This window comes from Aaosphaeria arxii (genome assembly GCF_010015735.1).
Source record: "Aaosphaeria arxii CBS 175.79 unplaced genomic scaffold BU24scaffold_1, whole genome shotgun sequence".
Taxonomy (NCBI): Eukaryota; Fungi; Ascomycota; class Dothideomycetes; order Pleosporales; genus Aaosphaeria; species Aaosphaeria arxii.
Genome location: NW_022983474.1, coordinates 2,659,864 through 2,686,783, shown reverse-complemented (window position 1 = coordinate 2,686,783; position 26,920 = coordinate 2,659,864). Strand labels below are relative to the sequence as shown.

Sequence of the window (26,920 nt, the reverse complement as noted above, 5' to 3'; positions counted from 1 at the left end):
ACATCCCCCGAGCTTGCTCTCAAAACAAAATTCACCACAAATAAAAGTCTCATTATCACGACAATCCCCAGCACATACACACAATGGAGCTACGAAACGTGCTCCTCCTCGCCGTGAGCATGTTCACATTGCAAGCGCAGGCGCAATTCGGCTTCTTCGATCAGATGTTCGGCGGTGGTGGAGGCGGAGGCGGAGGCGGAGGTGGGCACCAGCACCATGGGGGCCAGCAGAAGCAGAATGTTAGGAGTGATAGTAGTTGGTATCAGGCGCAGTACGAAAACGGTGAGCTTTCACAAACTTTCTTGACAATCAGCCCCATTTTTGTTTATGTATTGTGATGGTGTTGCAGAGGATGGTTGCTGATGCATTGAAATAGCACATTGCTCAAACTACCTCTGTCCCGGAACGCTTTCGTGCGTGCACTTCCCGCATCACTGTCCCTGTGCGTGGGACACCGTGGAGGATAAGGTAGAGCTCGGGGACGGCATTGCGGTATGTGCGTCCAAGGGCGGGTACAAGGCGGACGATACGATTAGGAAGATCGATTTGGCGAGGAAGGGGCTGCTATGAGCGGTGCATTGAAAAGAAGTTGGGAATGGCTCACTTGGAGGAGGGAGATCCAAGAGGAATTGGTGGAATTGGCGTTTGTGGAGAAAGGGAATGAATGGAATATATGATATCACGAAGCACGAAAAGGAAAAGGAAGGAAGGAAAGCATAGTGTTGGAAAGAAAGTCTTCTTTTAAGAGTGCGAGTAGGCTCATGCACACGAAGAGCAACGAATATACCCTATACCGACCCCGTCATTCATTATACATGAGCATTTTGTCCCCTCAAAGCTCGAATGATAAACCCAAACGCCGCGCTTGAAACCCAAAATCCCAATTCACCCATCGCACCCCAATCATTCATGAACGCTTAACGTACTTGTATTTGTACAATTGATTCTCCTTCTCCGGCGCAATGCCGCACTCCTGCTTCCCCCATTCCCGCAGCAGTAATCGACCCCTGAGTTCTTTCTCCTCCTTAAGCTTCTCCATCGCGTCAGTCCACTGGCTGTCACGCTGGCTTACGACCGTCTTCGAGCGCTCCTTAAGCACTTTGCTGATGAGGCTTGCGAGCCGCTCGTCCATGGCTTTGTTGACGGCTTCGAATTCGGAGCGTTGGGTTGAGAGTTGGTTGCGGAGGGTGTTGAGCTCCGAGGTGAGTGCTTTGTTCTTTGCGTGGAGTGCGGCGTTCTCGTCGTGGAGGTCTGAGGATTGTGTCTGGCGGGCTTTGGAGGATTGGACTTCCTTGCGCATGGAGGAGTGCTCGGCTTTTAGGGTCTTCATGGCGGCAGCTTGTCGCCTTAACAGCATCCGCAAGTTTTCGATCTCGGCTTCCTTGGGGTCGGAGTGGCTGGAGAGCTCGGTCACGTCCTGGTCGTCATCCTTGTCCAACTCTGCCTTCTGCGCAGCTTCGCTCTTCAGCCTTTCAAGTTGTGCGGTGATGACCTTGAGCTCCTTTGCGAGATGCTTCTTCTCTTTCCGTTCAGTGTCCAGTAATGCACCCGCTTTGCGGACCGCATCTTCTGCTTTCGACCGGACATTCTCAGCCTCTGCGTCCTGCTCTTCCTTGAGCGACTCAAGCTCCGACTGCACCTCTTTATACCGGTCTTCGGCTTCAAGTTTCAGCTCCTTCATCTTGACGAGTTTCCTGTCAACGTCTGCCATTTTCCTCTCCATCTCTTTCTTGGAGTCTGCGAGTCTTTCACTTGCGTCGTTGGCCTCGGCCGTAAGACGTTCGACGTCCGCTTGTGCTTTCGCTCCTTCTCGATGTGCATCAGAAAGCTGTTGGCGAAGCGTGGAAATCGTCTTTTCTAGTCCTTCGATGCGGCCCTGCGCGCTGCTTAGGCGCTGCTCTATACGCTCGTGCTCTTCGATGTTGCTCAGTAGCTGCCTGTCCTTCTCGTTGACATCCTGTCGGGATGTCGCAAGCTGCGATTGGAGGTGCGTCAGCTGCGATTCTAGGTCTGAAATCCTTCTTGTGTGGACTTGGGTGTCTGATTGAGAGGTGGAGCTCTGTGCGGATAGAGAATTACGCTCTTGACGAGCTGTATGGGCTGCTGTGTTGGCAGCATCGGCTTCTTGTCGGGCAGCCCGGGCTTCGGAGGTAGCTTTCTCCAGATCGGACTGGAGCGTATCGGCGAGAGTTTGAAGGGATGAAAGGTCTTTGGTCAATTGTGCGCATTCGTTCGTCTTGTCCAGTATAGCGTCTTGTTCCGATTTGGTCTGCGTAGCCTTGAGAGATTCGAGATTCTGGGTACTCTGCTGCTCTGCTTGACTCAAGTCATTCCGCAATTGCACAAGTAGGCCGTCTTTCTCTGCGACCTGAGCCTCAGCCAGTCGCTTCGCCTCCTCGGCTGCAGCAAGCTGGCGCTCAAAATCTTCCCTCTGCTTCTGCATCTTAGCAAGAGTCTGCAAGCGCAGTTCTTCTCCGAATTCCTCCAGTCGACGGCTGAAATCCGCGTCTTTGGCCTTCAGCTGTGCCTCCATGCTCCTGATAATATCTCCCTCGTCCTTTCTCCGCCTCTCGCCCTCCTCTAGACCGCCAATGCGCTCGCGCTGGTTGTAGTTTTCCGCTCTAGACGTATCGAGTTCTGCTCGCGTGTACGTTAGGATCGTTTCCAATTCTGTGATCCTGGTTTTCGCCGCTAGCTCCTGCTGCTCGAGTCGCGCTTCGAGTGCAGCGATGTGATCTTGTAATGAATCCACGGTGTTATCGATCTGAGTGCTAGGCTCGCGAACATGATGTATGACGGTCTCCTGGGTAGGCTTTCGTGGGGTATCATAGTCCTCAACTGTTGCTTGAAGCGATCGTGCTTTCGGGGGGGAGTGGCTTGGAGGGCGCAGTAGGTCTTGCTTTGCCAGTCGTAAAGGCGTGGAAGTAACAAAATCTTGTGTCTCAGTGTCCGGCAGAGCGCTGAGATAACTTATGACTTTTTCGTCGTTCTCCATTGACACTTCTGAATGATCACCTCCGACACCCTCTTGGCTGTTACTCGTGCCGTTTGCTCGTACGGTAGGCGAACCAGAGTCAAACTGTGACTCGACTTTTCGCTCGTGCCCGCTATCTTCAATCACAGCTCGGTCGCTCTCTTCAGTGAGGTCCTGGCCGTCAAGCTGGCGCATAGCATCACCCCGAACCCCAGCTATCCTGCTGGTTGCCTCCTTCCGTGACTTGATTTGCGACAGAGGAAGGTCTGCGGTCATGTAATACGTCAAGTTCGCTGTGAAATCATCTGGACCGTCGATGTCGCTAGTATCGACCACGTCCACAACCGGCGCATGTTTCGCCTCCAGGTCCGTAGATTCGAATGTCGAATTGTGGCCTAATGCGCTGAGGTCGATCTCGTAGTGTGAGCCATCTTCCGTGGGTGGACGGCGTGCGGGACTGCGCTGCGGAGATGCGAACCGCGTTGGGCTCGCGGTGTAGGATGATCGTGATCGCGGCATGGTTCACAGCATGAGTGAGTATATATGAATGCGATTGGGCGCAGGGTCTTGCGTTGCTTCCCAAGAGCGATATGGGATAAGAATTGGGGGTGTTGAAAGTGTGTTTGTTGTGATGTTTATGTTGTTTGCTTGGCGTATCAACGCGTTGTCGCACTGCTTGAACAGTTTACTAGAGGGCCGGGTTCCCTGTGGTTCGGTTTGCGGGGCCACGTGCGCTAGGGCGAGGCCTATCTACTGTAGGAACCAGTCCATAGGTATCCATCCCAAGTGCATACATAGCTCTTCACGACTCCATCCATTCATCAATAATAGCCATCGATCCATCGTTATCTCTCACGCCTCGGCTGGGAAGTTGTATCGAATTCGAACAATCCTATTGTCCCAACATGGCTGTTCGGCCTTAGATTTTTCTCGTCCACTCGGACCATGCTCGAACCGACATCCGCTCTCGTAAACGACACTACTTTCTAGACCTTCCTATTCTCGCATAGGCGATGATATTGAGACCTCGTGTGGCTGCCAGGAATGGGCATCTCTACCACTAGGAATTTGATGGGACACCTCAACGCGGGCCAGCTTAACGCTTATCAGTAAGCTGGTGTGACTGACATTCTTGCTGTCGGGCCACTGTATCTATTTCCAACAGCAACAACAGGTCGGTATGTGCAAGGTAGGTTGTTGAAGATTCGCCTTCTTGAGGAAATACACAGTCAATATAGTATTAACTAGCAGACAATTTTCGACTACAATACGAATTGAACTTGGGTGGTGCCCTATCTACTCGTACAAGTTGGCAGTCCGATCATCGGATGACAGTCGCCTTCCATCCAAGCATGTGGCTTTCATGAAGCACTCACATCGTAAAGGCTTATGTTCCTTTAGCAATTGAGTCGTATGTATACTCTTTACTCGTCTTAGAAGGTCGTCAAGATCTAGTGCCAAGCTAGTGATATAACTCTCGAGCTAGGACACCTAGGACGACACCTTCTGGTCCTGCTCATCCTTCTGTGTAACCCTTTTTATCCAGGACTGTTAGGACTGTCAGCCGCCGGGCCTATGAGCGATTAGTTCTTTGTATACGGAGGGAGTACGAGAGCATACTCTAAGTCGTGTACAGCACAAGCTTACAGTACTAATCCCGTAACCTTAAAAATAGCCCCCAAAAGGATAACGGTAACAAGCTCTATCCAATCCTATTCCCCATCCTTCCCGTTTCATTCGGTACAGGGCCAAGTTCCCTGCAGATATTGTTCTTGTACTGGTCTGGTCTCGCCCCATTACTATGCAATCCAGACCCATTCAGAAAGTACCTAGGTATGGGTATGGATGGATATGCAATACGAAGGCGGGGTTCACCACTGTTATTGCCTAGCGGGTCGGTTACAAGGGTTTGCCTTGGATACCCAATGGCGTTCTGGAAGAGAGGCTTACAGGCTCGCCGTTTATTAAAGATGGCTACCATGCCCGCGCGCAGCATTATTGTCGTCGTGATCTGATCTGACCTGCCTGTCAATCTATCGGTCTGCTTGTCATACCCTTGCCTGTCGACTGCCCATAATATTTTTGTCGTCAGTCGCTGAACGCTACATATCAGCTTTGGGGTATCGATTGAAAGCGGCAACGACGATAGTTGGAATCCAGTGATCCAGCAGGCACAGCCCGACGATTCTTTGCAATCGACTACGCCGCAAGGGCATGTACTGAGGACTTTCACGACTATCTCCCTCTGATCACGGCCGGAATAAATCAACAATGGTGGCACGAAACCTCTTCTCTTTGGCCGCTGTTCCCATCCTAGCGGCCTCTGCTCTGCCTGCAGCAACCTCCACTGGTCCAACAGAACCAAGTCCCACCAACCTCGACAATGGCTTCTGGGATAGCTTCTCCTCGAACTGGACTTGGCCTGCGCCTCTCGATAAGGGATTCCTTCGTACCTTTTACCTGGAGAATCCCGAGGAGACGAACGTCAACACCACCAGTGAGACTAACGACGACGTCGGACGGAAAACGGACTTGATCCTCGCAGCCGTGAAGAACGTCACGACGCCCAAGGAGGGAGAGTTTGGCAGCGACAATGTTGTCGTCAGGGTTGGCGATAGTCTGAAGCCGGAATTCTCTGTACCCGAATCCTCCACCGGCAAGAAGAGGAGAGTGGAACTCAAGTGTCTTGTTTGCTCTAAAGGAAGCGAGAACGGTTCGATCTACGATGCCTGCGATAGTTGTAAGTTTATCAATCCTTTCATTATCCGCATAAATCTCTCTTATCTATACGAATCTGCTTTGAAACATGCCGCATCTGGAATCACGAAAACTAATTCCCCAATCACAGACAAAGATTCCTCGTCCGTGTCGTTCTTCTACAATGCCACAGACCCCATCGAGTCCCAAGAGCGCATCACTCTCCCAGCATTGTCCTCATCCCTCGAGCTCCCCAAGACCACCGTCGGCCTCTGCATGTTGACCGTCTCCCGGAGCGAGGAATCATACGCCGACTTCGACCACTCCATCCCCTTCGCCGTGACCCACGAACCCCGCGAAGACGGCAAGGCATGGCTCTTCAACAAGGCCACCTCGACCGGCGCCCTCGACGCCGAACAGCCCACCCAGTCCCCCGCCGAAGCCACCCCACCTCCCCAGCACAAGAGCAACGGCATGCACATGTCGGGCGGAGCCATCGCCGGCATCGTCGTCGGCTTCCTGGTCCTCTGCGGTATGATCGGCTGCGTCACCGTTGCAACGAGGGGCTCCCAAAACATCGGCAACGAGGCCAAGGTCATCGACGAGACGGAGTTGGGCCCCATGCCGAGCGGCGACCACGCCCAGGGCGGTGCTCCTGGCACTGCCGGTGCCGCTGCCGTCGAGAGGAGAGTCGAGACCGATGACAACGGAGAGATCCCGCCTTCGTACCAGCAGGCCGTCGCTACTGGTGAGCCTCAGCCGCCGCCAGCCACGCAGCCGCCGCCGCAGCGATACGCATAGACTGGATGACGCGAGGAGGTTGAAGTCGTCTTCAATGGCATGTTGGGAGGAAATTTTAAAAAGCTCAGGTCGGATTGGGCGCGTTTACATGGAAGTGATGTTTCGAAACTGTAGTTTAGTTACCTAGTAAATATATATCTCTGTACACGAATAGAAAAGTTATTGGTACATGTATTACACGATAACAAGAGCTTTAATGACTGCCTCCAATGGAAATCACCCTGCTCTGTTTTTCAAAATTGAATCAAATAATTAAACAATTAGAAATCTTACACAACAATGCAAAAGCTCAAAGCAAGTACCCCCGTACCTGTTGAACCTTACCCCGAAATCCACATGAACACCACATCCCCACACGCATACTTCACGTTTAATTCTTCTATGTACTGAATCTAAATCTCCAATCCAAAACATCCATCCCCAACTACCCAATCCATCCGTCCTTCAAACAAAATTCTAATCTCCCTAATGATTCCTCTCCCATCAACCCAGTCAAGCTTCCCGCATCAGCATAAAATAAAGCACGACTCCCACAGCAGTGGTAAGGTGAGGATATAATTCGATACAGATTGATGTCATTACGCCAGTCATGCAGTGAAAATAAATAGCTACAATAATCCACCAACTCTCCCTTTCCCTAACTCAACATCAATCGTCTAACTCAACATCAATCTCCCAATCCCATCCCCACTGCCTCACATTTGGAAACCCACCTCACCACTCAGGAAACGTAGAACCTTAACACCACACACACACGCACCCCTTCACTTCCCTCCCAAACGAACGTCAATGGTTGACTTTACACGCGGACGCCGGATCGCGGGGGCTGGTTGAACTCTTGGACAGGATGGATGATCTTCTTTGGGAAGGGGAGGGGTGTTGGGGTTTCTGTGTACCTAGGTAGGTGGGTGAAGGGAGATTTTGGTGAATAGTTTGTGAGGTATCGGCATAGCGGAGGGAGTATGTTCGATGTTTTTTTTTTATTTGATCATACTTTTGAGATTTAATTTTCGAATAGGCGTTGGTAGAATGTAGCGAGGCGATCGAACAAATATGTACAGACAGGAATTCACACTCAATAGACGGGATTTCGAAGTGAGTAACAAAATGATATCTTATACATTGTCCCCAACCCTAAAGAATAAAAAATCTAGAAAAAACCCTTTTCATGCAAGTCATGTCCGTTTTCCGAAAAAAATCTATTTACTTAAAAACCCATCCACTCGCCCTCGCCCTCCTCGTCATCTTCGTCCATGATGGCATCGACGTCGTTTCCGTCTCCCGCAACGCCGAAGTCCAATTTCAGCACTTCCTCCTTCTTCTCGACGGGTTGCGCGAGGAGGTACTCGATGCGGTAGATGTTCTCGTCCGCAAGCCGTGCGAGTTCGCTTTGGATGCGCTTGACGGCCTTCTCGACGACGCGGAGTTCGCTTTCCATGGCGGCGCGGTTGTCCTTCATCCAGCGGCCGTGCTTGCTGAGGAGGGCCTCGATCCACATGAGGTTGAATTCGAGGTGAGGTGACTCGTCGGCTTGGATGGCGATGAAGCGGAGGAGGCGGGCGAGGTAGACGGCCGGGACGTCTTTGACGACTAGGGGAATGTCGGATGGGGGGATGGATTCGTAGACTCGGCGGATGAGACTTCGCTCGTTGAGGCGGAACGCCATCACGAGGGCTTTGAGGTATTCCTTTTGTGCCAGTGTGGCCATGGTGGTTGCGGGGGTGACGGTGATGTCGAGGTCGAATGGGTCGAATTGGAAGAGCGTGTCGAGAGAGTAGATGAGGAGACCTTCTGTTGAAGCGGCACAGAAGGCGCGGCCAGTTGGGGAGAAGCCAACGGCAGGGACACGGACTTGAGGTCTTGTCTTTCGAGCTCCTTCGCCCTTCTGGGCTCCTGGGAGAGTACGATCGATGCGGTCTTCGAGATCGGAGGCTTCACCTTGGGAATCTATCAAATCGCGAGGACCGCCTTCCGTGAGAAGCTTGCTGTTAAGGAACTCTTGAGTGCCGTCCAAAGAGAGATTGACCGAAACTGTGAACTTCTTCGCAAGTACCCCCGACTCGCAGTCGTAGAGACAGATGTACTTGCTATTACCTCCAGCAAGTACGCATGTGCCATCCGCACTGTACTTCACAGTCGTGAAGCTTTTGGTGCCAGCTGCGTTGGCGGCAGTTCGCCTGTCGGAAATTTTGCGACCACCCGATACGTCTCGTCGTGCATCGACACCGCTCTGTTGTGATGCCTCTGATACGGACCAGAATGTTAATTGACCGTCGAGAGTAGTAACTGCAATCTGTTTCGAATCTGGGCGGAAAGCGACGCAGAGAACATCGGCCATGAGCTGTAGCGGTTCACTTGTCTGTGTACGCGCGAAAATATTCCAGAGGCGGACTGTGTGATCCCAACTTCCACTGGCTAGCGTGCTAGCATCTGGGGCGAATGATAACGATGATACGGGCCCTTCATGGCCAGAGAGTCGATCGAGCAGCTGCCCGGTTTGAACCGACCAGATGTGGATATCAAAGGAATCAATCGAGCCAGCGCAGACGACCTCACCGCTTGGATCGACCGCCAGCGATGAGAAAGATAGCCTTGTAGGCGCAGTGAACGTTCGGAAGTTGCGGTATCGAATCAAGTCCCATGCTCTTACGGAACCGTCCAGACTTGCCGTGAAGAGCACATTGCCCCGTTTTGCGAATTCGCATGCCGTGACGCCGCTGATGTGTTCGGTGAAAGTGACAATGCAGAATCCAGAATTGACGTCCCATACTTTTATCTTGCCATCGTCAGAAGCGGTCACGATACGTTGACCTTCTGGGGAATATGCTATCGTGTTCATGGAATCGAAGTGTCCTTGCTGCTTCAGCACGTATGATTCTGACTGCCATTCCCATACCAGAAGCTGTCCGAGTTTGGATGCACCGAATGCTAGCCATTCTCCTGTCTTGTTTATGGTGACAAAGTCGATGTCATTTTGCGATATGCTTAGGTTTTGTATCTGGCTGAAGTCCGGTAGTTCGTGGATCATAAATGTGCCGCTAGAAAATCCAGTTACGAGGAGGCCAGATTCGGCATGAAATGCAGCGCATGTTACGTGCGCATTGTTCTGCATGAAGTAATGTCTCTCGGATATTCTCCATTGCGAGTACTCGTCGTCTTCTTCGTCGACATCCTCCGGCGCATCGGGTCGAAGCATGTATTTCCAGACGAAGACTGCGCCGTCCTTGCTGATTGTGAATATTGTCTCCTGGTCCTTGGAGAACCATGCACCCACGACCGCCTGTCGGTGGCCTCCAATTGTTGTCGGCACGAATCCTTCTTCCGGATCCAAACTCCATATCCGCGCTGTCAAATCCTTCGATGCAGTGAGGAAGAACCTTGAGTCGCTTGACCACTCTATACTCCGTACGATATCAAAATGTCCTGTATAGACTCTATGTCGAACGAAGGGCGCAAATTCGAGATCACCGTCCGCCACATCCGGTGTCGAGGGTGTGTGCCATACCTCAATCTGCCGCCCAATTGCCGCTGCGAAATGTCGTCCAGAGGGTGCGAATGCGAGCGCGGTGACCTCCTGTTTGAACGAAAAGTGATACAATGCTATTCTTCGAGGAACATTGGTGAGGATCGCACGGCCGTCTTCGTCCACGGAGAGTAAAAGGTTTCCTCGAGGATTCAATGCCAATCGGGCGATACTTCGACGATGCGCAAAAGGTAACGTATATGATTTTGAACTAGAATTGTATAAGCCATGATTCGCAGTTTCTCTAAAATCCAACGTACTTCACGAGGTCGAAAACTGTCACGCGATTTCCGACTGGAGAGAAGAGGCAGGTTCCATCTGGACTGAACAGAAGGTTGCCTCTGCTGTACACTGTACCCAGCAGATTAGAGAACTAGAGGATTGGGTTAGGCCGTAGACGCTCCAATCTAGAGATCCGCACTCACATGAAAGTCCGTCTTCATTTTCACCACCGTCCAGAAAGTCGTTAGTATTTCATTGCGACGGGATTTGCGGGGACATTCACATCTTGAACTTTTTTCTGGCGATGGAGCTCGGGCCATGTGCCAGGGCACTAGCGCGCCTTCCCCGTTCGGGGTCAGTGCTTGCCGAAGGGAGACGTGCAGAGAAAGGGGACGCCAAATTATCCAGCAACACCACGACACCGCAGCTTTCAACACTACAACCACCACCTCCTCACTACTCCTCCATCCTCACGCGCACCGCCTAGGCTTTCTCCATAGGAAGGGTCATCTCTCGTGGAATCTCCAGAGTAATTCACCCCTTCTGTCTTACTCTGTCACTCGGACACCTCAGCTCACTGGACCCTTGCAGCAGCCACCTCCACAAAATAAACAGTTTGAACACAGGACGAAACTATGGCCGATTCACTGTCCCCAATTGGCATTGCCAATGTACGTTTCATCCATCCCCCAAATGCTTTTGACAGTTGTGCTAATCTATCCGTGTAGTTGCCCAACCAGCGGTATGTTCCAACAGGAGAACCCACGTAGCCTCTCCCAACCTAACGTTCCACAGACACAAGATTGTTGCGAAGCGTGGTGCTGCTTTCACGATAATGGTACACTCTCCATCTTCCCTATGTTTGAAGAAACGGATTCTGACTTGCGCGTAGGTCGCTGGTGAGTCCGGACTCGGAAAGACCACCTTCATCAACACCCTCTTCTCGACGACCATCAAGAACTATGCCGATCACAAGCGCCGACACAACAAGCAAGTCGACAAGACTGTTGAGATCGAGATCACCAAGGCTGAGCTCGAGGAGAAGTTCTTCAAGGGTACGACCATTTACAGATGATTTCTGGTTCTGCAGATCACTAACGTCTCCTAGTCCGCCTCACCGTCATTGACACCCCTGGATTTGGCGACTACGTCAACAACCGCGACTCGTGGCAGCCCATCATCGAGTTTTTGGATGACCAGCACGAGTCCTACATGTTGCAGGAGCAGCAGCCACGCCGCACGGATAAGATCGATCTCCGTGTCCACGCCTGCTTATACTTCATCCGCCCAACTGGACACAACCTCAAGCCCCTGGATATTGAGGTCATGAAGAGGCTCTGCACTCGCGTGAACTTGATCCCCGTCGTTGCAAAGGCCGATACTCTCAGCCCCACCGACTTGGCCAAGTTCAAGTCAAGGGTCCGCTCTGTTATCGAGGCCCAGGGCATCAAGATCTACCAGCCCCCGCTTGAGGACGATGACCAGGCCGCTCTTGCCCACGCCCAGGGCTTGATCAATGCCATGCCTTTCTCTGTCATCGGATCTGAGAAGGACGTCCAGACCAATGACGGCCGTACCGTCAAGGGACGACAGTATGCTTGGGGTGTTGCTGAGGTCGAGAACGAGGAGCACTGCGACTTCAAGAAGCTCCGTGCTATCCTTATCCGAACCCACATGCTTGACCTTATCCACACCACTGAGGAGAACCACTACGAGGCATACCGTGCCGGCCAGATGGAGACCAGGAAGTTCGGAGAGGCTCGCCCACGGAAATTGGACAACCCCAAGTTCAAGGAGGAGGAGGAGGCGTTGCGCAAGCGCTTTACCGAGCAGGTCAAGGTCGAGGAGCAGCGATTCAGGCAGTGGGAGCAGAAGCTCATCGCAGAGCGCGACCGTCTCAACAAGGACCTCGAGCAGAGCCACGCTATGATCAAGCAGCTCGAGCAGGACGTCGACAACCTCCAGGGCAGCGTCAACCGCTCCCACGGCCGCCGCTAAGTGTGGTCTCGGGCGTAGGTGGAGTACTTCGTTCCTCACAGTTGCACATAAGGCTCCAAGGAGCTTCTTATCTTCAATATCTTATTTTTCCAAGATTCCCCTCCCTTTCTGTTTCATATGTTTGTAATGTCGCGTAGCGACGGGGTTCTGGCTGTCAAATAGGGGCTTGTTTTGATGGACAGTTACACGAGGGAAAAGTTCTGGACTTGAGGGGCTAGTAGCTTTCTCCTAGAACTAGTAGATTAATATATTGTGTTGCGGCCGGTCGCATTGTTGAGCCTTCTAAATGGGATTATACTCTCTAAAGAGCGATCTTTCGCGAACGTAGCCAACGGCACCATTCACTTCACGTCTAGTCCACCAAACATGCGATCTAATTCCTCTCCCTCTCGCGTATCGGGAATACCATCCCTCTTCTCAATAAGACCTTTGATGCCCACACTAGTTCTTCTCTCAGGATGTGAGCCTGGGTGGCCATGTGTGTCCTCATCTTTAATCATTTGCGCGTTGCTCCCTTCTACGTTCTCTGGCTGCAGCAACTTGACATCCCCGTCCAACCAACCCGGAGCTACTCTCCTCTTCTCCGCCAACTCAGCGGCCTTTCTCCTATCCTCCCACTCCTTCAATGCCGCGCGTGCATTCGATTCGAGTTGCTGTAGATGCGTCTGCAACGCCAGGCAGGACGAGAGAATACTATCCGGCGTAGCAGTGACACCGGTCGAGGAAGTGATATAGGCAGGCTGTTGTTGTTGTTGCTGAGGCTGGCCGTCTGCTGCCGTCTGGTTCGAAGATGGCGGGGAGGAGAGCACCGAGGGCGGAAGCGTCGACGGGAGCTGTTTGTAGGTGTATGGGAGCGGGGTCGCGGTAGGCAGGGAGAGGAATGGTGATACAGTGAGGGGCACTTGGGCGAGGAGTGGATGGGGGTCTAGATTGGTGAGGTTCCGTTAGTTAGTGTCTCTTTCTTTCTCTTCTCCTCGGTGTTGACCGAAGTGGTGGTGTTGAGGAATGTTGCTATTTGGGGAAGCGTCCCCCAGCATTGGAGGGATTGATTTTGTGCGCCAACTCGGAGTCATGGATGCAACAATTGCAGAACGGAGCCTGCTGGAGAGCAGATTCAAACTCCATAGCAGTGTGGAAATCCTCATAGAATGCAACATGGGACGTTTGCTCCGTGGTCGTACAGGGCAAAGTGTCCATCCGGCGACGCGGGTAGGAATCCGGGGTACTCACGTTCGTCGTGCATATTGTAGGTGCGATTAAGCTACCGGCTAGCGTGGGGACGGCAAAGCGGCTCTGTGGGTTCACGGGCAAATAAACGTCCGGATAAATCAATTTGTTTTTTGCGGAGTGCAGATGCGATGTAGATTGAGGGAGGGTGGACGGTGGTGTAAAGATATCTCGGGTCCGGGTCGAGCTCGAGTGAGATGTGACGCAGAGCACGTGACGCAGGCTACTGGTGGGGCTAAGAGTTCGTATAGATGCGAAAGAGGCTCAAAACATGAAATTGTCACTGGCCAATGAGATGAAATCGAATGTATATAGACTTGTGTGTCTGGTTGTTACTATATTCCCTATGCAAGGCCCCCATTATAGGTGGATCGAGACCGTGCAATGCAGGCACCCAAGGCGCGTAAAATCAATACCACTATATCAATTCTCCAGCACAACAACATGAGTGAGGATGTAAGTGACCAAATAAGCCCTTAACAAGCAAAGACAGTTGGTCCGGGGATCTTGTACGCCGTAGGAGTTGGATAATACAATTGGAACTTGATGCCTGGATCAGAGCCTTTGTAGGCACCAGGGAGGTTGACCGTTGGTGGATTGGCATTTCCTCCTCCTTCTACTTTCAGTTGTGCACATTCCATGTATAGTTGAGCCCCTGGATAGTTAGCTGCCCCATGTAGCGCAATAAGCTCAGCCCTGAGAAGGTATCTGCATGTCTGAGTGAGATTGAGCAGAATTGAACGGAATAGAAGAGCACTAACTGTCCTGGTTGGATGCATGCTGGAAGAGTAAAATCTACCTTGCCCTTGTTGTTGTAGAGCCTGGTTACGGCCCATTGGCCTTTACTATCCATCCCATCTTCGTATATCTTGAACCACTTAAGGCCGGTGACCTTGGTCGACAAAGCATCGTCTACCTTGGCAAGATAGACCATGATCGGTCCGAGATGGCCGGGATCAATCGGATCAGATTTGTCATTCGTGCCAGCGCTGTCCAAGGTATGATGCCACTCTGCGGTGAGCTTATCACCTGCTTTTACCTGCTCATTGTAAGCATTTCTATCGTGTGGCGCTGTTGCGGATGTACAGAGTCACGGACATTGATGATGTCTTTGGGAAGCGGTTGTCGAAGCGGATTCGGGCTAAATGAATGTCAATATCGAACGCATGCCGAATTGGGCTGCATACCCTCCGTTACAAATAACATCGTTGGATGTCACGTCAGTAATTGGCCTGGTAAACGACGTATTAGTCTCGGTCCAGGTATCCCATTAGAGACCAGTGGCGCTGGAGGTCCATACCCGTCATATGTCTGCGAAGCAATGCCAATTAGCGCGGTTTATGAAATGTTGCTGTACGGTGTGCGCTGCGCTTACGGGAACCCTGATACCCTTGGTATGTCCCTGGGCAACGCCATTAACCCAAAGTTGAGTAAAGATCGTATGCGCTGAGGCGCTGACGAGCAAGGAACACGTGATTAAGAAGCTCTTCATTTTGGATTTGACAGAGTATGCGAGTGAATCTCGACTCTAACACTTCAAAGGTCACTGGCTCTATAAGAAAGCATCTCGAGTTCCCCGATTGAGAGAGTTTCCTTTTCTAGCACGGAGCGATGCGGAGCCACATGTGACTTTTCCTCAGAGGCGGCACTATGATGAGTGGACAGCATCATACTTTGAGGAGGGACTTCATATACGGCGTGAGCGAAATCAATATACACGCGATGATAGCGCAGCACGTGCCTGGAGGGAACTATAGAGCGGCCAAAGATCGGACATTTTCAGGCGGGCCCCCAGGAGGAGATATGCAGTTGGAGTACATACGCCACCGTTATAATGCCCGTGCGTTATATGGGAGCGATAATGCCGGTGGGCGTATGGAACATTTGGAAGATTTATTGTTATTGCAGGACGGCGAAGCGAACAGACCGAGAGTGCAAGTGAATGAATGCTGTGCAGTAGGTCCCGCTGGATCAAGGAAGAATTCCACCAATCTAATAGATTATCATCTATTGGACGGCTGAGTTGATTCCACCATCAAACGGTCCTCAAGATCATGGCCATCGACAAGGGTGTGTTGTTTCATTTGCATTGGCGGATGCTATGCGGGTGGCTGTCCGGAGGCGAGAAGCTTGGAGCTATAGGGCCTCGGGAGGAGCGGGTGGCACAATAATAGTGTACAATTCGAGAAGAAGGAAGAAGGATTCTACATCATGTATGTACGTTGTATTATTGTTGTGTGCGCTTGGGATGATGTGCCTGGAGGTGTTGTTGGCGAAATGCACCAATTCGGCGGAAGTCCAACGCGATGCTCCCCCTTAAGCATAAACGTGGAGAGAAGGAAACATACAGACTAGTCCCGAACCAGTTATGTAGGCGAGTGTGGGGTACCCAAAAGCAGCTTAACGTCACTGGGCGGACAGGCCTCGACGGCAGATGTAGCCTTGTAACCCGTCCTTCATCAATATATATCAATCACCTCCCCAGCAATCGCAATCAATGCTAATTAAACATCTGTCCTGGACCTCGCTCAGATTGGCCTTGTGATACCCCATCCAATGGCGTCTGCGATTATGCTCATCCGGCCCTTTAGCTTGGAACACATTGGCAGGGGAGAATCTCACTGTAATCCGGTACCTGGTACAGAGCCATGCAACGCGGCTTACGGTGGGAAAATGGTCAAGCATTTTTCTTCGCCAATTCGTGACACTCTCATCACCATGCTTTTGTCCTGACATATCTCCTGGATAAATTGAAAATGTATATAACAAGCCTCCCTCGCGCCAGCATGGGTGAGACGTGGCCGCTGTCTGCTTTGCCTGGATTTCATCTGGTCCATTCGGTCTTCACCTCCGGTCTTGATAGTTACTTCTAAACATGAAGGGCTCTACCTTCGCCAGAGCGGCATCGCTGCTGTCTCCTCTATGTACGTCTGCTCCAGTGAAGCTATGTTAGGCCAATTGGGCGAGCACTAACGACAATGACGCATAGTCTCTCTTGCTCAAGCTCAGGAGAAGTGGACGCACCCGGGTACTGGAATTGAATTCTGGAAACAGACCGTTGACACTTCCCAGACCAGTGGTGGCTTCGAGTGGGGTTATGCCCTTCCAGGAGAGCCCACTGGTAGCAACGACGAGTACATTGGTTATATTGTAAGCGATTGACACTGCATCAAAAAAGATCAGCATGCTGACTTGCTACAGAAAGGTTCAGCAGCCGGCAAGAAGGGATGGTCAGGTGTCTCCCATGGAGGAGGCATGCCCAATGCTCTTCTATTGGTATCCTGGCCTGAGGGCGATGCTGTCAAGACCACGTTCGTCTACGCAGGGTAAGTATCATTCGTTCTCGCAAGGTAGCCGAGTTTGCTGACGCCATCAAGCGGATATGTGAACCCCGACCCATACACTGGGAATGCTACTCTCACGCAGATCTCTCACACGGTCACTGATGACCACTTTGAGTTGATCTACCGCTGTCAATGGTGCTGGATCTGGGACCAGGGTGGTGCAGACGGTTCACAGCTTCCCACAAATGAGGTGCAGGTCATTGGTTGGGCCCAGCACAAGGACGTACCGTCAGGTACCTCATGGACATTCCACAACAATGGTCAATCCCAATTCGGTGCTCAACCCGCCCAGGCCAGGAATGCTAAGTACTTCGAATGGGCCAACGGTGGTGGCACAACGCCCACCGCCACGCCCACTGCCACGCCATCTGGCGGACCAACCCCAACTCCCTCCCAGGCTGTACCCACGACTTGCGTTGGAAAGCCCGCCCCCACAGGTTCTTTCGATTACATCGTCGTTGGTGCCGGTGCCGGTGGTATTCCCGTAGCCGACAGGCTCTCTGAGTCTGGCAAGAGCGTGCTGCTTATCGAGAGGGGTCCACCATCCCTCGGCCGATTCGGCGGAACCATGAAGCCAGCCTGGTTGAACGGAACTGACCTCACTCGGTTCGACGTCCCCGGTCTCTGCAACCAGATCTGGGTTGACTCTGCTGGCATTGCTTGCACTGACATCGATCAAATGGCTGGCTGCGTCCTTGGTGGAGGCGCCGCTGTCAATGCTGCTCTCTGGTGGAGGCCCGTCGAGAAGGATTGGGACTACAACTTCCCTGCCGGATGGAAGGCCGCTGATATCAAGGCTGCCACCGACCGTGTGTTCAAGCGCATTCCGGGAACAGATACCCCATCTACCGATGGCAAGCGTTACAAGCAGGAAGGCTTCAACGTCCTCTCTACCGCTTTCTCTGCTGCCGGCTGGAAGCAGGTCAAGGCCACTGAGCAGCCCAACGAGAAGAACTTCACATACTCCCACTCCGTTTTCATGTACGAGAAGGGACAGCGCCAGGGACCTCTAGGGACCTACCTTGTCAGCGCTCTCGAGAGGAAGAACTTCCAGCTCTGGCAAAACACCAAGGTCAGACGTGTCGTACGTTCCGGAGGCAAGGCCACTGGCGTCGAGCTTGATGGTGGCGATGGTGGATACTGCGGCACTGTGAAACTCAACGATGGTGGACGTGTCATTCTTTCTGCCGGTACCTTCGGTTCTACCAAGCTCCTCTTCCGAAGCGGCATTGGCCCCAAGGCTCAGCTCAACATCGTCAAGAACAGTATCCAGGACGGATCCACCCTCATCAACGAGACCCAGTGGATTGACCTCCCCGTCGGCCTGAACTTGAACGATCACGTCAACACCGACACTGTCGTCAGGCATCCTAACGTGTCCTTCTACGACTTCTACAAGGCGTGGGATGGCGAATATCCCTCTGACTCCAAGCAGTACCTTGCCGACCGCTCTGGCATCCTCGCCCAGTCCGCACCTAACATCGGCCCCGTTGCTTGGGAAGATGTCAAGGGATCTGACGGTATCGAGCGCGCCATCCAGTGGACCGCACGTGTCGAGCCATCCCCACCAGCAACCGACAACACCTCCATGACCATCAGCAACTACCTCGGCCGTGGATCTACCTCCCGTGGTGCCCTCTCCATCAACGGAGCTTTGAACATCTTCGTCTCCAAGGCACCTTACCTCCAGACCCAGGAGGATTTCGATGCCGTCGTCACCTCCATCAAGAACCTCCAGGCCGCCATGGCCAAGGTCCCAGGCATCGTCTTCGAGGTCCCAGCGCCCAACGTCACCGTCGAGGCCTACGTCAAGAGCGTAAGTTAACTATCTTTTGTCGAGGACTTCAACTAACATAAACATCCAGCTCCCCCTCACTGCCGCCGCCCGCCGTGCCAACCACTGGATCGGCACAGCCAAGATCGGTACCGACAGCGGTCTCACTGGCGGATCCTCCGTCGTCGACCTTAACACGCAGGTCTACGGCACCGAGAACATCCACGTCGTCGACGCTTCCATCTTCCCCGGGTACGTCGTCCCTCATCCTCTCCTCGTGTACACCTACTGACAAACATCATTAGACACATCCAAACCAACCCCACATCCTACATCGTCACCGTCGCCGACCACGCCGCCGCGAAGATTCTCGCCCTGGGCAAGCCATCCGGCGGAACGCCGGGAACACCCACGCCTGGAAAACAGGCTGGCGCGGTACGTAATTAAACTCTCTTCCTGGATGAAAGAAAGAAAAGAAATACATACATAAACATACGGCGTTTTTATTTATGGGATGGGGCGAATGTATCTTTTGCGATTTAGACTTCATGTTGGGGGGTTTTGTTGCAGAGGGCGGAGAGAGAAGGGGATTTACGAAATGCTGCTGTCACTTGTTGTTGTATCGCACTGGGCTTGGGCCCTTTATTGTACATGTACGATTGATTGATGGATCGGTTGCATGATGAAAAAAAAATCAATGAAAAAGAAGAGCGAGGACTGATGTTAGGTTTTCTTGAATGTACAGTTCCAGCAGTGCGGCGGTAAAAACTGGAAGGGTCCTACCCAGTGTGTTCGCGGCTACACGTGCAAGGTAAGTTTTCAATCTATCTCTCCGCCGAACGATGCTGACTTGTTGGAAATAGAAGCAGAGTGCCAACCTGAGCCGTTGCCTTCCTGCATAGTCGTTGCGTCGGACGTGACGAGGCGAGTTGAGAAGAAGCTGGGCATTACTGGCTCTTACTGGAGATTCTTTCCTGTACATACTGTTTGCAATTGAACATATGAATGTTACTTGATGTATATGTTGTCTTGTGTGGTTACGACAAACGTGATTCGCTTTAATTACTCGCATCAGTCCAAACGGATTACCAACTACGAACGATCGACCAGAATAATGAGAACATCAAATTCCCAAAACATAACTCAAACACCAACAAGATCAATCTAACCCATGCAGTCGTTACCGTCATTACCCCATCTCAACCTCAACTACCCCCCAGATCCCAAAACAATGAAAACCGACGAGAACGACGACAATCACATCAAAAGCGGCCTCCTCTCCCCATCCCCCTCCCTCCCTCTTCTCCACGCCCTCCAAGCCCACCACGACCTCTCCCCCGTCCCCCCATCAACCTCAACCCCCCTCTCCCTCCCCTTCTTCCTCACCCAAACACCCTCCCCCCCATCCCCAAAAACCACCCACCCCTCCCTCCCCCGCGAGACCCCCCTCCTCCACGCGCCCCAGCCCTTCCACCCCGCCCATAGAACCAACACCCCAAACAGCGTGCAGAAGATGGTGACGACGGACGTCAGGAACGTGATGGTGGAGACCTGGCAGCCGAGGCCCGCAGTGCGGAGTTCGAAGCGCTCGGGGCCGAGCGCGCAGATGGATTTGTAGCGGATGGGCGCGAGGAGCGGGAAGGTGGCGTAGAAGGGGGAGGTGGTGGGGAGGGGGAGGCAGGTCGAGGACTGTTTTTTTGTTCGAAGGGTGAGGGGGGGTTTTTGTAAGAATATGTGATGGAAGAAGTAGAAGCAGAAGGAGGAGGAGGAGTGCGAGGAGTACGTTATCAAAAAAAAAGAAACATGAACATGGGATACATGTATGGTCGACAGTACACGTGATATCAAAATACTCCCATGCACTTCACCGGATCGTCACAGAAAGATATCAAGCAAGGAGGTTATAAAGGTAATTCAAAGAACTCACGATAGCGCACCACCCGCAGAACCCCTCACTCCGGTGACAGTCCCCGCAGTCCGTATACCCCCAGCACTTCTCGAGACGCTGCCTGTCGTCCTTGGGACTGTCCTGCCATCGTTGTGCTAGGATCAGCTGTGTCGTGTTGGCGTTGTAGTCGTTAGAGCGAAGGGAAATGGTGGGACAATCTGATGCCATTTGTAGATTTTGAAGATGTGATTATATTGGGTTGGGATGAGGGTTATATTGGGATTAGAGTTAGGGTTAGGATGAGGGCGATGATGGGTTGGAATGTATGGAGTGCATACGGGACGGGTAGTTATGTGTGGCTGGGGGAGTGTGGGGTTGGGGTTGACGGAGCTTGGCATCACCACCACCATTCATTTCTTGTACAAATTGTGATCACAATCCTGGATTGGGGTTGTCAAATTGAATAGAGTAGAGTAGAGATGTAGTTTCGACTTGTGACTACGAGTGCTAAACGCACGAAAAATTGGGTTCGTGAATAGGATAATGCATGGTACGAGGTAGCATACGGAGTGGTACAACAGTGGTATGGGTTGGACTGATCTCGTTGCTGTATTAGTTTGTTTTGGGAGTTTGGAATTACAATTAACATGGTTGATTGCAGTTGGTAGGCCATTGGAAAATTCCGATTTGTATCTTGACATCGCGTTCAATTGAAGATTCCTTTCCTTTGGTAGTTAAACCCGTGACGCGATTTTGGTGGACATGGCCAGCTTCCCAGAGCCACCGATCCAAAAAATGTTGTTCATCTGTTCTTGACACATACTTCTGGATCAAAAGTCGATAGTTCCAGGTACTATACCCCTACCTCAATAACCAGGTGATCAATAGCACTATCACGATTGACCATTTTCAAGTAGCTGAATGCGTACGAATGAAGTTCACATATACACTTCACGTCCAACGTTAATTAGTCTAAGCGCGTTAGCCCGCCATTCCAACATATACACGCCTTGACTTGTTTTCAAAGCGTAGCAGACATGCTGAATGGTTGGTTTTCACGACAGCAGCGGAATCTATTTTCCGATTTCTAGCTATGATGTCAGAAACCACCTCCAGCAATCATTTCGCTGTGAGCAAACAAAAGTGACCCCCGGCCGCGGGGGTGTTGGGCTTCGCACGGCGCTTAGAACGGGATGTGATGACTGATGCTTTAGGACAACAAAGGGAGAAAACTTATGTCGCACAGATAGGATAACAAACGAAGGGAGAGAAAGGGAAAAGGGAGAAACGAGAGGGTATGACGCAATACGCGTTATGGATTGCTTTGAAATGGTCGTTAATTCCGTCAAACTAGAGGGGAGGGGAGGGGAGGGGAGGGGGGGAAAGTTGGTTGTTTGATGTGAAAGCACGCACGCTACGTAGGGGTAGGGGGTGGATGCGATGTCACGTAGATACGATGATTAGGAGGATGGTGGACCAATGGGAGGTTGCATAATATCGATGACGGGTGGCAAGGGAGAGGAGTAGGTTGAGGGGTGGTCGTGGCAAAGGGAGTCAGAAATGTCGTGATAATGGTTCATTATTGTCAAGATAGTCATAGCTACGAGTAGGTATCTGTGCAGTTACATGGGATGGGAGAGATGAAACGAAACAAATGGAGAACGGGAATGGGAGAAGATGAGATGGACGGTTGTGATTGGCTGGGAGATGACTGGGAGGAGCTCCGCCCCTGCAGTCACGTGATGATATGGACAGGCAGTGCCAGGGTCCAGGTCAGTCTTTATGGGAGGCGTCACACGACAATGGCCTGACAATCAACTGAGTCCAACTCGACCATTGTTGTTGACTCTTCAATCAATCAATTCAATCAATTCAATCAATTACCCCACGGTTCAACAACGAAAAATATCACTCAATCTAGACATCTTCGCCTATGTAGTATTCCTTCTGGTTGTTCTTGCGAATTCTGTTGTTCGTCGTATGTAGGCATAACTTGAAGAAGATACAGTCGCATTAAGTATCTTTGTTGCATTAAGAGTAGTTACCTTAGTTACTAAGTAACTAAGTACGAGGACCAACTACATCATCGCGCAGCCACATCTGGTAATAAACTACTACAGTAACTAACTAGTAATGACTCTTGACTCTGCTGTAGTTACCCACTTTTGACCAATTATTCATCCATCATTCAGCTCTCAATCATCATCCTCGTAACTACGAGTACCCAGGTATTCATTCAGCCTTGTTGTAACAGTTAGCACTGCCAGGTACAGTGCGAATACTGTCTCTGTTCGTCTTTCTGGTCACTAGGCAGTCGCGTCAATTTACTCCACCATTCGTCATCACCCTCTTCTCTTCTCTTCTCTTCTCTTCTCTTCATTAATTAATCAACCATTCAGTTTATAATCGTCTTCCTTCTCCTTCTTCCCCCTCCTATCCCATACTATAGTTACCTTATTTATTGGGACCCTCGCGTCACTTCTGATCTGACCATTTCCCAATCCAACCCTTCTTCACACTCAATAACCCCTCAAGTCACCTTCAACTCTCTCCACTCTCCACTCTCCACTCTCCACTCTCCACTCTCCACTACTGTACTCACCTTGTACCTGTGTCGTACCTGTGTCCTGTACTGTACTGTGCACTGCGCGGATCCTCGGCCAGCAATACTCTCCGACCGCCCTTCCCGTCCACCGTCCAGGTCGAATCTCGTACCACAACCATCCCATCCCCCATCGACAATCTCCATCCCAGCTACACCAACTACCTAGCTCGCCCCACCTCCCTGGCCTCCTCCCTCCTCCTCCAAGGCTCCAACTACCTACAGCCCACAGCCCACAGGCTACAGGCTACAGGCTACTCCTCCCATCCGCAAGCCCAACTGAAGAAGGTGGAGAGCATCTGCTCCGCTCAAACTTAAACTCCTGTTGTTCATACTTAAATCCAACCCTCCCAGTCCATTCCACTTTCAACCAAATACTTGAACCTCCAAAACACTTCCACTACTACTACTACTACTACTACTACTACTACTACTACAACCACCAACACTACTACACCAATACCACACTACCGCCACATACCACCACCACCACCACCACCAAACAACCTCCCCACAACATCACCACCATCCACAATGGCCTCCGCCGCTCGTATCTTCCAAAGCCACTTCCGTCGCTACTCCACGCACATCCCCCGTGATCCCCGCTACCGACTAAAAGCCACCCTCATGACCGGCTACCTCGTCTCTGCTTTCACCCTTCCTTTCGTCCCGCCTGTCCTTGAGACCAGGAGGACCAGGGCTGATGGATCCTATCTCACAAGGTGAGCCTTCCCTCTACTCTTACCGTCCGTAGCAATACTAACGTGCCCTATAGACCACAAATCGAATTCGTGCCTGCGCCTAAGTACTAGACACTAGTATTCGACATGCATACAGCATAACCAAACCGCAACGACATCTTCCTTCCTTGCTTCCTCTCTTCATGACTTGAATCTTTGACGGCATTCACATACATACCCCTGTTTCCTCAGCATCATCATCATCATATCATTACCATCATCATTATCATCGCCGCCGCCGCACATTCGAATCGCCATCCCTAGTCTCTCCGTCCCCTGGACTCTTGCTCCTTTCATTCTTACTCCTCCTTGCGCGGGGATTCGACGCGCCGTGGCGATGGAATTGGGCGTTTTTTGCAGCTTGAAACTTTGACTTTGACTTCTAATGCTGCGTTTTGCATCAGTGGCGTTTGGTTTTTTCGTTTCTTTTTTTTTTTTGGTTCGATTTGGTATAGGCGACCGACGTGATCTACCCGTTGGGTGAGGTCGCTTGCATGGTCGGTCGTAGGAATCACGAAGACGGACTGAAATGTTCCGTCGAAAGGAGGTTATTGGCTTTTTATAGAAGCCTAGAGTGGATATGGAGTGGCATCGAATGGATCGCCCTCCCTCCTGATATAGTCGAGAGTCACATGAGACGCGACTGGTACATGGAAAATGAAATACAAAAATACATTTATCATCAATATCATAAAACCGAACGACGTACATCGAATCTTTCGTGTGCATATTTGACACATGCATGCATGCAACTCCCGTCCGCCATTCTCACCATCACCTCCTTTCCCATCCCTCGCTCTACCTCTCCACCACATCCATCACTCCAGCCATATCCCCAACAATCTCATCCTCACAACCCCCCAACAACCCCCCAAACCGCCGCCGCAGCACCCACAACCGCAACCGGCACCCCCGTCCTCCTAACCGCACCCCCCGTACTCGACGCCGTCGCCGCTCCCCCTCCCCCTGCACTCGTCGTCCCCTCAGCAGCCGCAACCTGCACCCCGACAACCGTACTCGCGACCCCGCCACTGACCGTCGGACTCACGACGCTAACGACGCTCGTCTTCGCCGTGCAGCCCGCCCACGACGTCCACGGCGGATTCGTGCTCCACGGCCCGACCGTCCAGCCCGGCCAGTCGGACCCGGGGCACGCGGTGCCGGCCCACCAGTTCGTCCAGGGCGCCGACCATGTCGAGGGCCAGGCTGTCAGGGTCGACCATTCGGAGGCCCAGGGGCCCCATGGGGGTCCGCCGGGGCCGCCGGGCCCGTGGGGGTGTCCTGTTTACGTTGGCGTTAGCTTTCGATTCACCAAAGGGGAGGGGGGGGGATGAATCAAAGAGGTGGTTATGTAGGAGAATAAAAAGGATATAGAGGGGGAGAATGGGGAAAGGGAATACGTACCAGGACCCCAGGGCCCCTTGCCAGGACCACCAGGACCTTTATACCAGGGACCGTAGCCGGGGCCCCATTCTCCCGTCGCCCAGGGCGGAGGCGCGGTCAGCGTGGACGGGATGCGGCCTTCGGAGACGAGGGAGTTGTAGATGGATGTCCATTCCGCGGGGTTGGTGGAGAAGGGCGGTGGGACCAGGATGGCTTCTGTCGTGGTTTGTGCGGCTGTGAGGAGGGGGAGGATGAGGAGGGTTAGGGGGGAGAGGAGTTTCATTTTTGTGTGTTTTGAGGGGTTGTGGATGTTGGGTTTGGGAGTGTTTGTTTGTTTTGGATGGGAGGTCGTTGCTGGGGATGGAGAGAAGTGGTTCGATTGGTATTGGTGTTGTAGTATGGAGAAGTGTCAATGGTCAGGTACGGTAATGTCTTCAATCGAGCTTCGTGTGACCCGAGTATAAAAAATGGATTGATGTATTCAATCAACCCACGTTGTCGCGTACGTCAATGTCAACCAGAATAAACTCGATGTTCCCCAAGATCAAATCCTCGGGACCGTAACCTACAATTATATACATGTCCCACGAGGGAGGGGACTACCGACATACGCGGCCCCCCCCCCGGGGTCATGATTGGCAGCAAAACGATGTGGCGTGCGTAACATCATCGACTCTTGACTGGACAGACAGCTTGGCTTGTGAGGTAAGCATGCAGAGACATGATGGTTGTTAGTGTGTACGTGGGTGGGTGCGACGTCGATTCCGGAGAGGGGTCCCGGGCGTGAGGCTCGGGTTAGCTAGCATCATCTTGCAGCGATACCTCAGTTCGTAGCTTAGCGGATTAGTGCCAAAACGACAAGAGGGACATCATTTCTTGTGGAGGATAGAGGGAAAGGGAGGAGAGCGTACACGACGACTCAAGCGCCTGTCATCATCACCGTCATTGCTGGAATGGTTCAAGATGTTCTCGTCCCTTTCCTCGCTGACGCGTCGCTTTCCCTCAAATCACCGGTACCGACGACTGCCCTTTTCGGAAGCGCGAACCTATGTCTTTGTGGGCGAGGGGTTGATCGATTTCGAGGCCAGCCCTATGGATGTGATCCACGGCACTCTGGCTTTGTCGTTCTCACCTGAGAAGTTAGGGGAGTGCGTAAGCTGGGGACTTGGCTGCGGTGGATGGGCTGGCTGCGGTGCGGTGTAATGCAGTACAACGCAGTGCATTGCGTTGCTTTAGATTGGAGATCCCATGTGACGGATGTTTCTGATCTTCTGTTTTCTTTCTTTTTGGAAAGGGTTAGAGTGGTCTTGGAGAGTGAGATCTCGTGGGGAATCTTGCTGATCATTGCTATTGGTGTGGATGTGGGTTTCGGTGAATAGGGTGGGGAGATTCCGGATGTGCTTGTGTGGACATCGGTCGTCTGTGGGCGAATCATGGAAGTATCATTATTTGTCGAGCGGGCTTGCGTTTGTTATAGAAATCTTTTTATATTGTTTATTTGAAATTCTCGATTGAAATTTGGACCATTGAGGGTAGATAGATGATGATTTTACCATGCAATTTTGGAAGGAATATTTTCAATGTTGACATGTCGTTGCCGTAGAGTCCAAGTCGGACGTTCCCCAGCGCCCGGATCGACAGCTAATAGCAGACAGCTAAGGCTGATCACGTCGGCTGCCGGGCTGCCGACGCACCGATGGATGTCTTCATCTCCTCATTCTATATCTGCCGTTAGCAATTAGAATGA

General features: G+C 51.9%; 10 protein-coding genes across 10 annotated transcripts; 5 read left to right on the top strand and 5 right to left on the bottom strand.

Moving 5' to 3' along the window:
• The first annotated feature begins 11 nt into the window (after positions 1 to 11).
• On the top strand, positions 12 to 874 carry BU24DRAFT_416978 (long chronological lifespan protein 2). Its single transcript, XM_033526597.1, has 2 exons — positions 12 to 282; positions 377 to 874. The coding sequence occupies exons 1-2, from the start codon at positions 84 to 86 to the stop codon at positions 568 to 570; spliced, it is 393 nt and encodes a 130-aa protein (XP_033389655.1). The 5' UTR covers positions 12 to 83; the 3' UTR covers positions 571 to 874.
• A 4,234-nt stretch (positions 875 to 5,108) lies between these two features.
• BU24DRAFT_19128 (uncharacterized protein) lies at positions 5,109 to 6,532 on the top strand. Its single transcript, XM_033521714.1, has 2 exons — positions 5,109 to 5,714; positions 5,823 to 6,532. The coding sequence occupies exons 1-2, from the start codon at positions 5,246 to 5,248 to the stop codon at positions 6,470 to 6,472; spliced, it is 1,119 nt and encodes a 372-aa protein (XP_033389654.1). The 5' UTR covers positions 5,109 to 5,245; the 3' UTR covers positions 6,473 to 6,532.
• Positions 6,533 to 7,464: 932 nt separating this feature from the next.
• BU24DRAFT_361923 (WD40 repeat-like protein) lies at positions 7,465 to 10,472 on the bottom strand. The gene is made up of 3 exons (XM_033524164.1): positions 10,421 to 10,472; positions 10,256 to 10,368; positions 7,465 to 10,206 (listed from the first exon to the last, which is right to left on the bottom strand). The coding sequence occupies exons 1-3, from the start codon at positions 10,436 to 10,438 to the stop codon at positions 7,680 to 7,682; spliced, it is 2,658 nt and encodes an 885-aa protein (XP_033389653.1). The 5' UTR covers positions 10,439 to 10,472; the 3' UTR covers positions 7,465 to 7,679.
• Positions 10,473 to 10,630: 158 nt separating this feature from the next.
• Positions 10,631 to 12,568, top strand: BU24DRAFT_446356 (Septin). The gene is made up of 6 exons (XM_033530765.1): positions 10,631 to 10,746; positions 10,809 to 10,888; positions 10,946 to 10,959; positions 11,013 to 11,055; positions 11,110 to 11,272; positions 11,326 to 12,568. The coding sequence occupies exons 2-6, from the start codon at positions 10,853 to 10,855 to the stop codon at positions 12,213 to 12,215; spliced, it is 1,146 nt and encodes a 381-aa protein (XP_033389652.1). The 5' UTR covers positions 10,631 to 10,746; positions 10,809 to 10,852; the 3' UTR covers positions 12,216 to 12,568.
• Positions 12,569 to 12,908: 340 nt separating this feature from the next.
• BU24DRAFT_430044 (lytic polysaccharide monooxygenase) lies at positions 12,909 to 14,934 on the bottom strand (the record flags this gene model as incomplete). The annotated part of the gene is made up of 6 exons (XM_033529786.1): positions 12,909 to 12,994; positions 13,924 to 14,150; positions 14,204 to 14,481; positions 14,541 to 14,583; positions 14,630 to 14,694; positions 14,818 to 14,934. The coding sequence occupies 6 exons, from the start codon at positions 14,932 to 14,934 to the stop codon at positions 12,909 to 12,911; spliced, it is 816 nt and encodes a 271-aa protein (XP_033389651.1).
• Positions 14,935 to 16,152: 1,218 nt separating this feature from the next.
• BU24DRAFT_19012 (uncharacterized protein) lies at positions 16,153 to 19,183 on the top strand. The gene is made up of 6 exons (XM_033521705.1): positions 16,153 to 16,366; positions 16,432 to 16,592; positions 16,644 to 16,768; positions 16,820 to 18,602; positions 18,652 to 18,812; positions 18,866 to 19,183. Exons 1-6 carry the CDS (start codon positions 16,318 to 16,320, stop codon positions 19,005 to 19,007), a joined length of 2,421 nt encoding a protein of 806 aa, XP_033389650.1. The 5' UTR covers positions 16,153 to 16,317; the 3' UTR covers positions 19,008 to 19,183.
• Positions 19,184 to 20,122: 939 nt separating this feature from the next.
• On the bottom strand, positions 20,123 to 20,776 carry BU24DRAFT_416971 (uncharacterized protein). Its single transcript, XM_033526596.1, has one exon. The coding sequence runs from the start codon at positions 20,674 to 20,676 to the stop codon at positions 20,449 to 20,451; it is 228 nt and encodes a 75-aa protein (XP_033389649.1). The 5' UTR covers positions 20,677 to 20,776; the 3' UTR covers positions 20,123 to 20,448.
• BU24DRAFT_18983 (uncharacterized protein) lies at positions 20,768 to 21,320 on the bottom strand. The gene has a single exon (XM_033521700.1). The coding sequence runs from the start codon at positions 21,147 to 21,149 to the stop codon at positions 20,859 to 20,861; it is 291 nt and encodes a 96-aa protein (XP_033389648.1). The 5' UTR covers positions 21,150 to 21,320; the 3' UTR covers positions 20,768 to 20,858.
• A 2,264-nt stretch (positions 21,321 to 23,584) lies between these two features.
• Positions 23,585 to 23,862, top strand: BU24DRAFT_457295 (uncharacterized protein; the record flags this gene model as incomplete). Its single annotated transcript, XM_033531528.1, has 2 exons — positions 23,585 to 23,772; positions 23,826 to 23,862. 2 exons carry the CDS (start codon positions 23,585 to 23,587, stop codon positions 23,860 to 23,862), a joined length of 225 nt encoding a protein of 74 aa, XP_033389647.1.
• Positions 23,863 to 24,640: 778 nt separating this feature from the next.
• On the bottom strand, positions 24,641 to 25,456 carry BU24DRAFT_404330 (uncharacterized protein; the record flags this gene model as incomplete). The annotated part of the gene is made up of 2 exons (XM_033525637.1): positions 24,641 to 25,071; positions 25,195 to 25,456. 2 exons carry the CDS (start codon positions 25,454 to 25,456, stop codon positions 24,641 to 24,643), a joined length of 693 nt encoding a protein of 230 aa, XP_033389646.1.
• Between the last annotated feature and the right edge of the window lie 1,464 nt (positions 25,457 to 26,920).

Bases quoted from the DNA above. Each gene is read 5' to 3' on its own strand.
- BU24DRAFT_19012 (XM_033521705.1), top strand. From the start codon at position 16,318: ATGAAGGGCTCTACCTTCGCCAGAGCGGCATCGCTGCTGTCTCCTCTA. The intron at 16,593-16,643 runs GTAAGCGATTGA...GACTTGCTACAG, and splicing joins ACGAGTACATTGGTTATATT to AAAGGTTCAGCAGCCGGCAA. The intron at 18,603-18,651 runs GTAAGTTAACTA...ATAAACATCCAG, and splicing joins TCGAGGCCTACGTCAAGAGC to CTCCCCCTCACTGCCGCCGC.
- BU24DRAFT_416978 (XM_033526597.1), top strand. From the start codon at position 84: ATGGAGCTACGAAACGTGCTCCTCCTCGCCGTGAGCATGTTCACATTG. The intron at 283-376 runs GTGAGCTTTCAC...GCATTGAAATAG, and splicing joins TCAGGCGCAGTACGAAAACG to CACATTGCTCAAACTACCTC.
- BU24DRAFT_416971 (XM_033526596.1), bottom strand. From the start codon at position 20,676: ATGGCATCAGATTGTCCCACCATTTCCCTTCGCTCTAACGACTACAAC.
- BU24DRAFT_18983 (XM_033521700.1), bottom strand. From the start codon at position 21,149: ATGTCAAGATACAAATCGGAATTTTCCAATGGCCTACCAACTGCAATC.
- BU24DRAFT_361923 (XM_033524164.1), bottom strand. The intron at 10,207-10,255 runs GTACGTTGGATT...ATACAATTCTAG, and splicing joins ACAGTTTTCGACCTCGTGAA to TTCAAAATCATATACGTTAC.
- BU24DRAFT_446356 (XM_033530765.1), top strand. From the start codon at position 10,853: ATGGCCGATTCACTGTCCCCAATTGGCATTGCCAAT. The intron at 11,056-11,109 runs GTACACTCTCCA...ACTTGCGCGTAG, and splicing joins GTGCTGCTTTCACGATAATG to GTCGCTGGTGAGTCCGGACT. The intron at 11,273-11,325 runs GTACGACCATTT...AACGTCTCCTAG, and splicing joins CGAGGAGAAGTTCTTCAAGG to TCCGCCTCACCGTCATTGAC.
- BU24DRAFT_19128 (XM_033521714.1), top strand. From the start codon at position 5,246: ATGGTGGCACGAAACCTCTTCTCTTTGGCCGCTGTTCCCATCCTAGCG. The intron at 5,715-5,822 runs GTAAGTTTATCA...CCCCAATCACAG, and splicing joins CTACGATGCCTGCGATAGTT to ACAAAGATTCCTCGTCCGTG.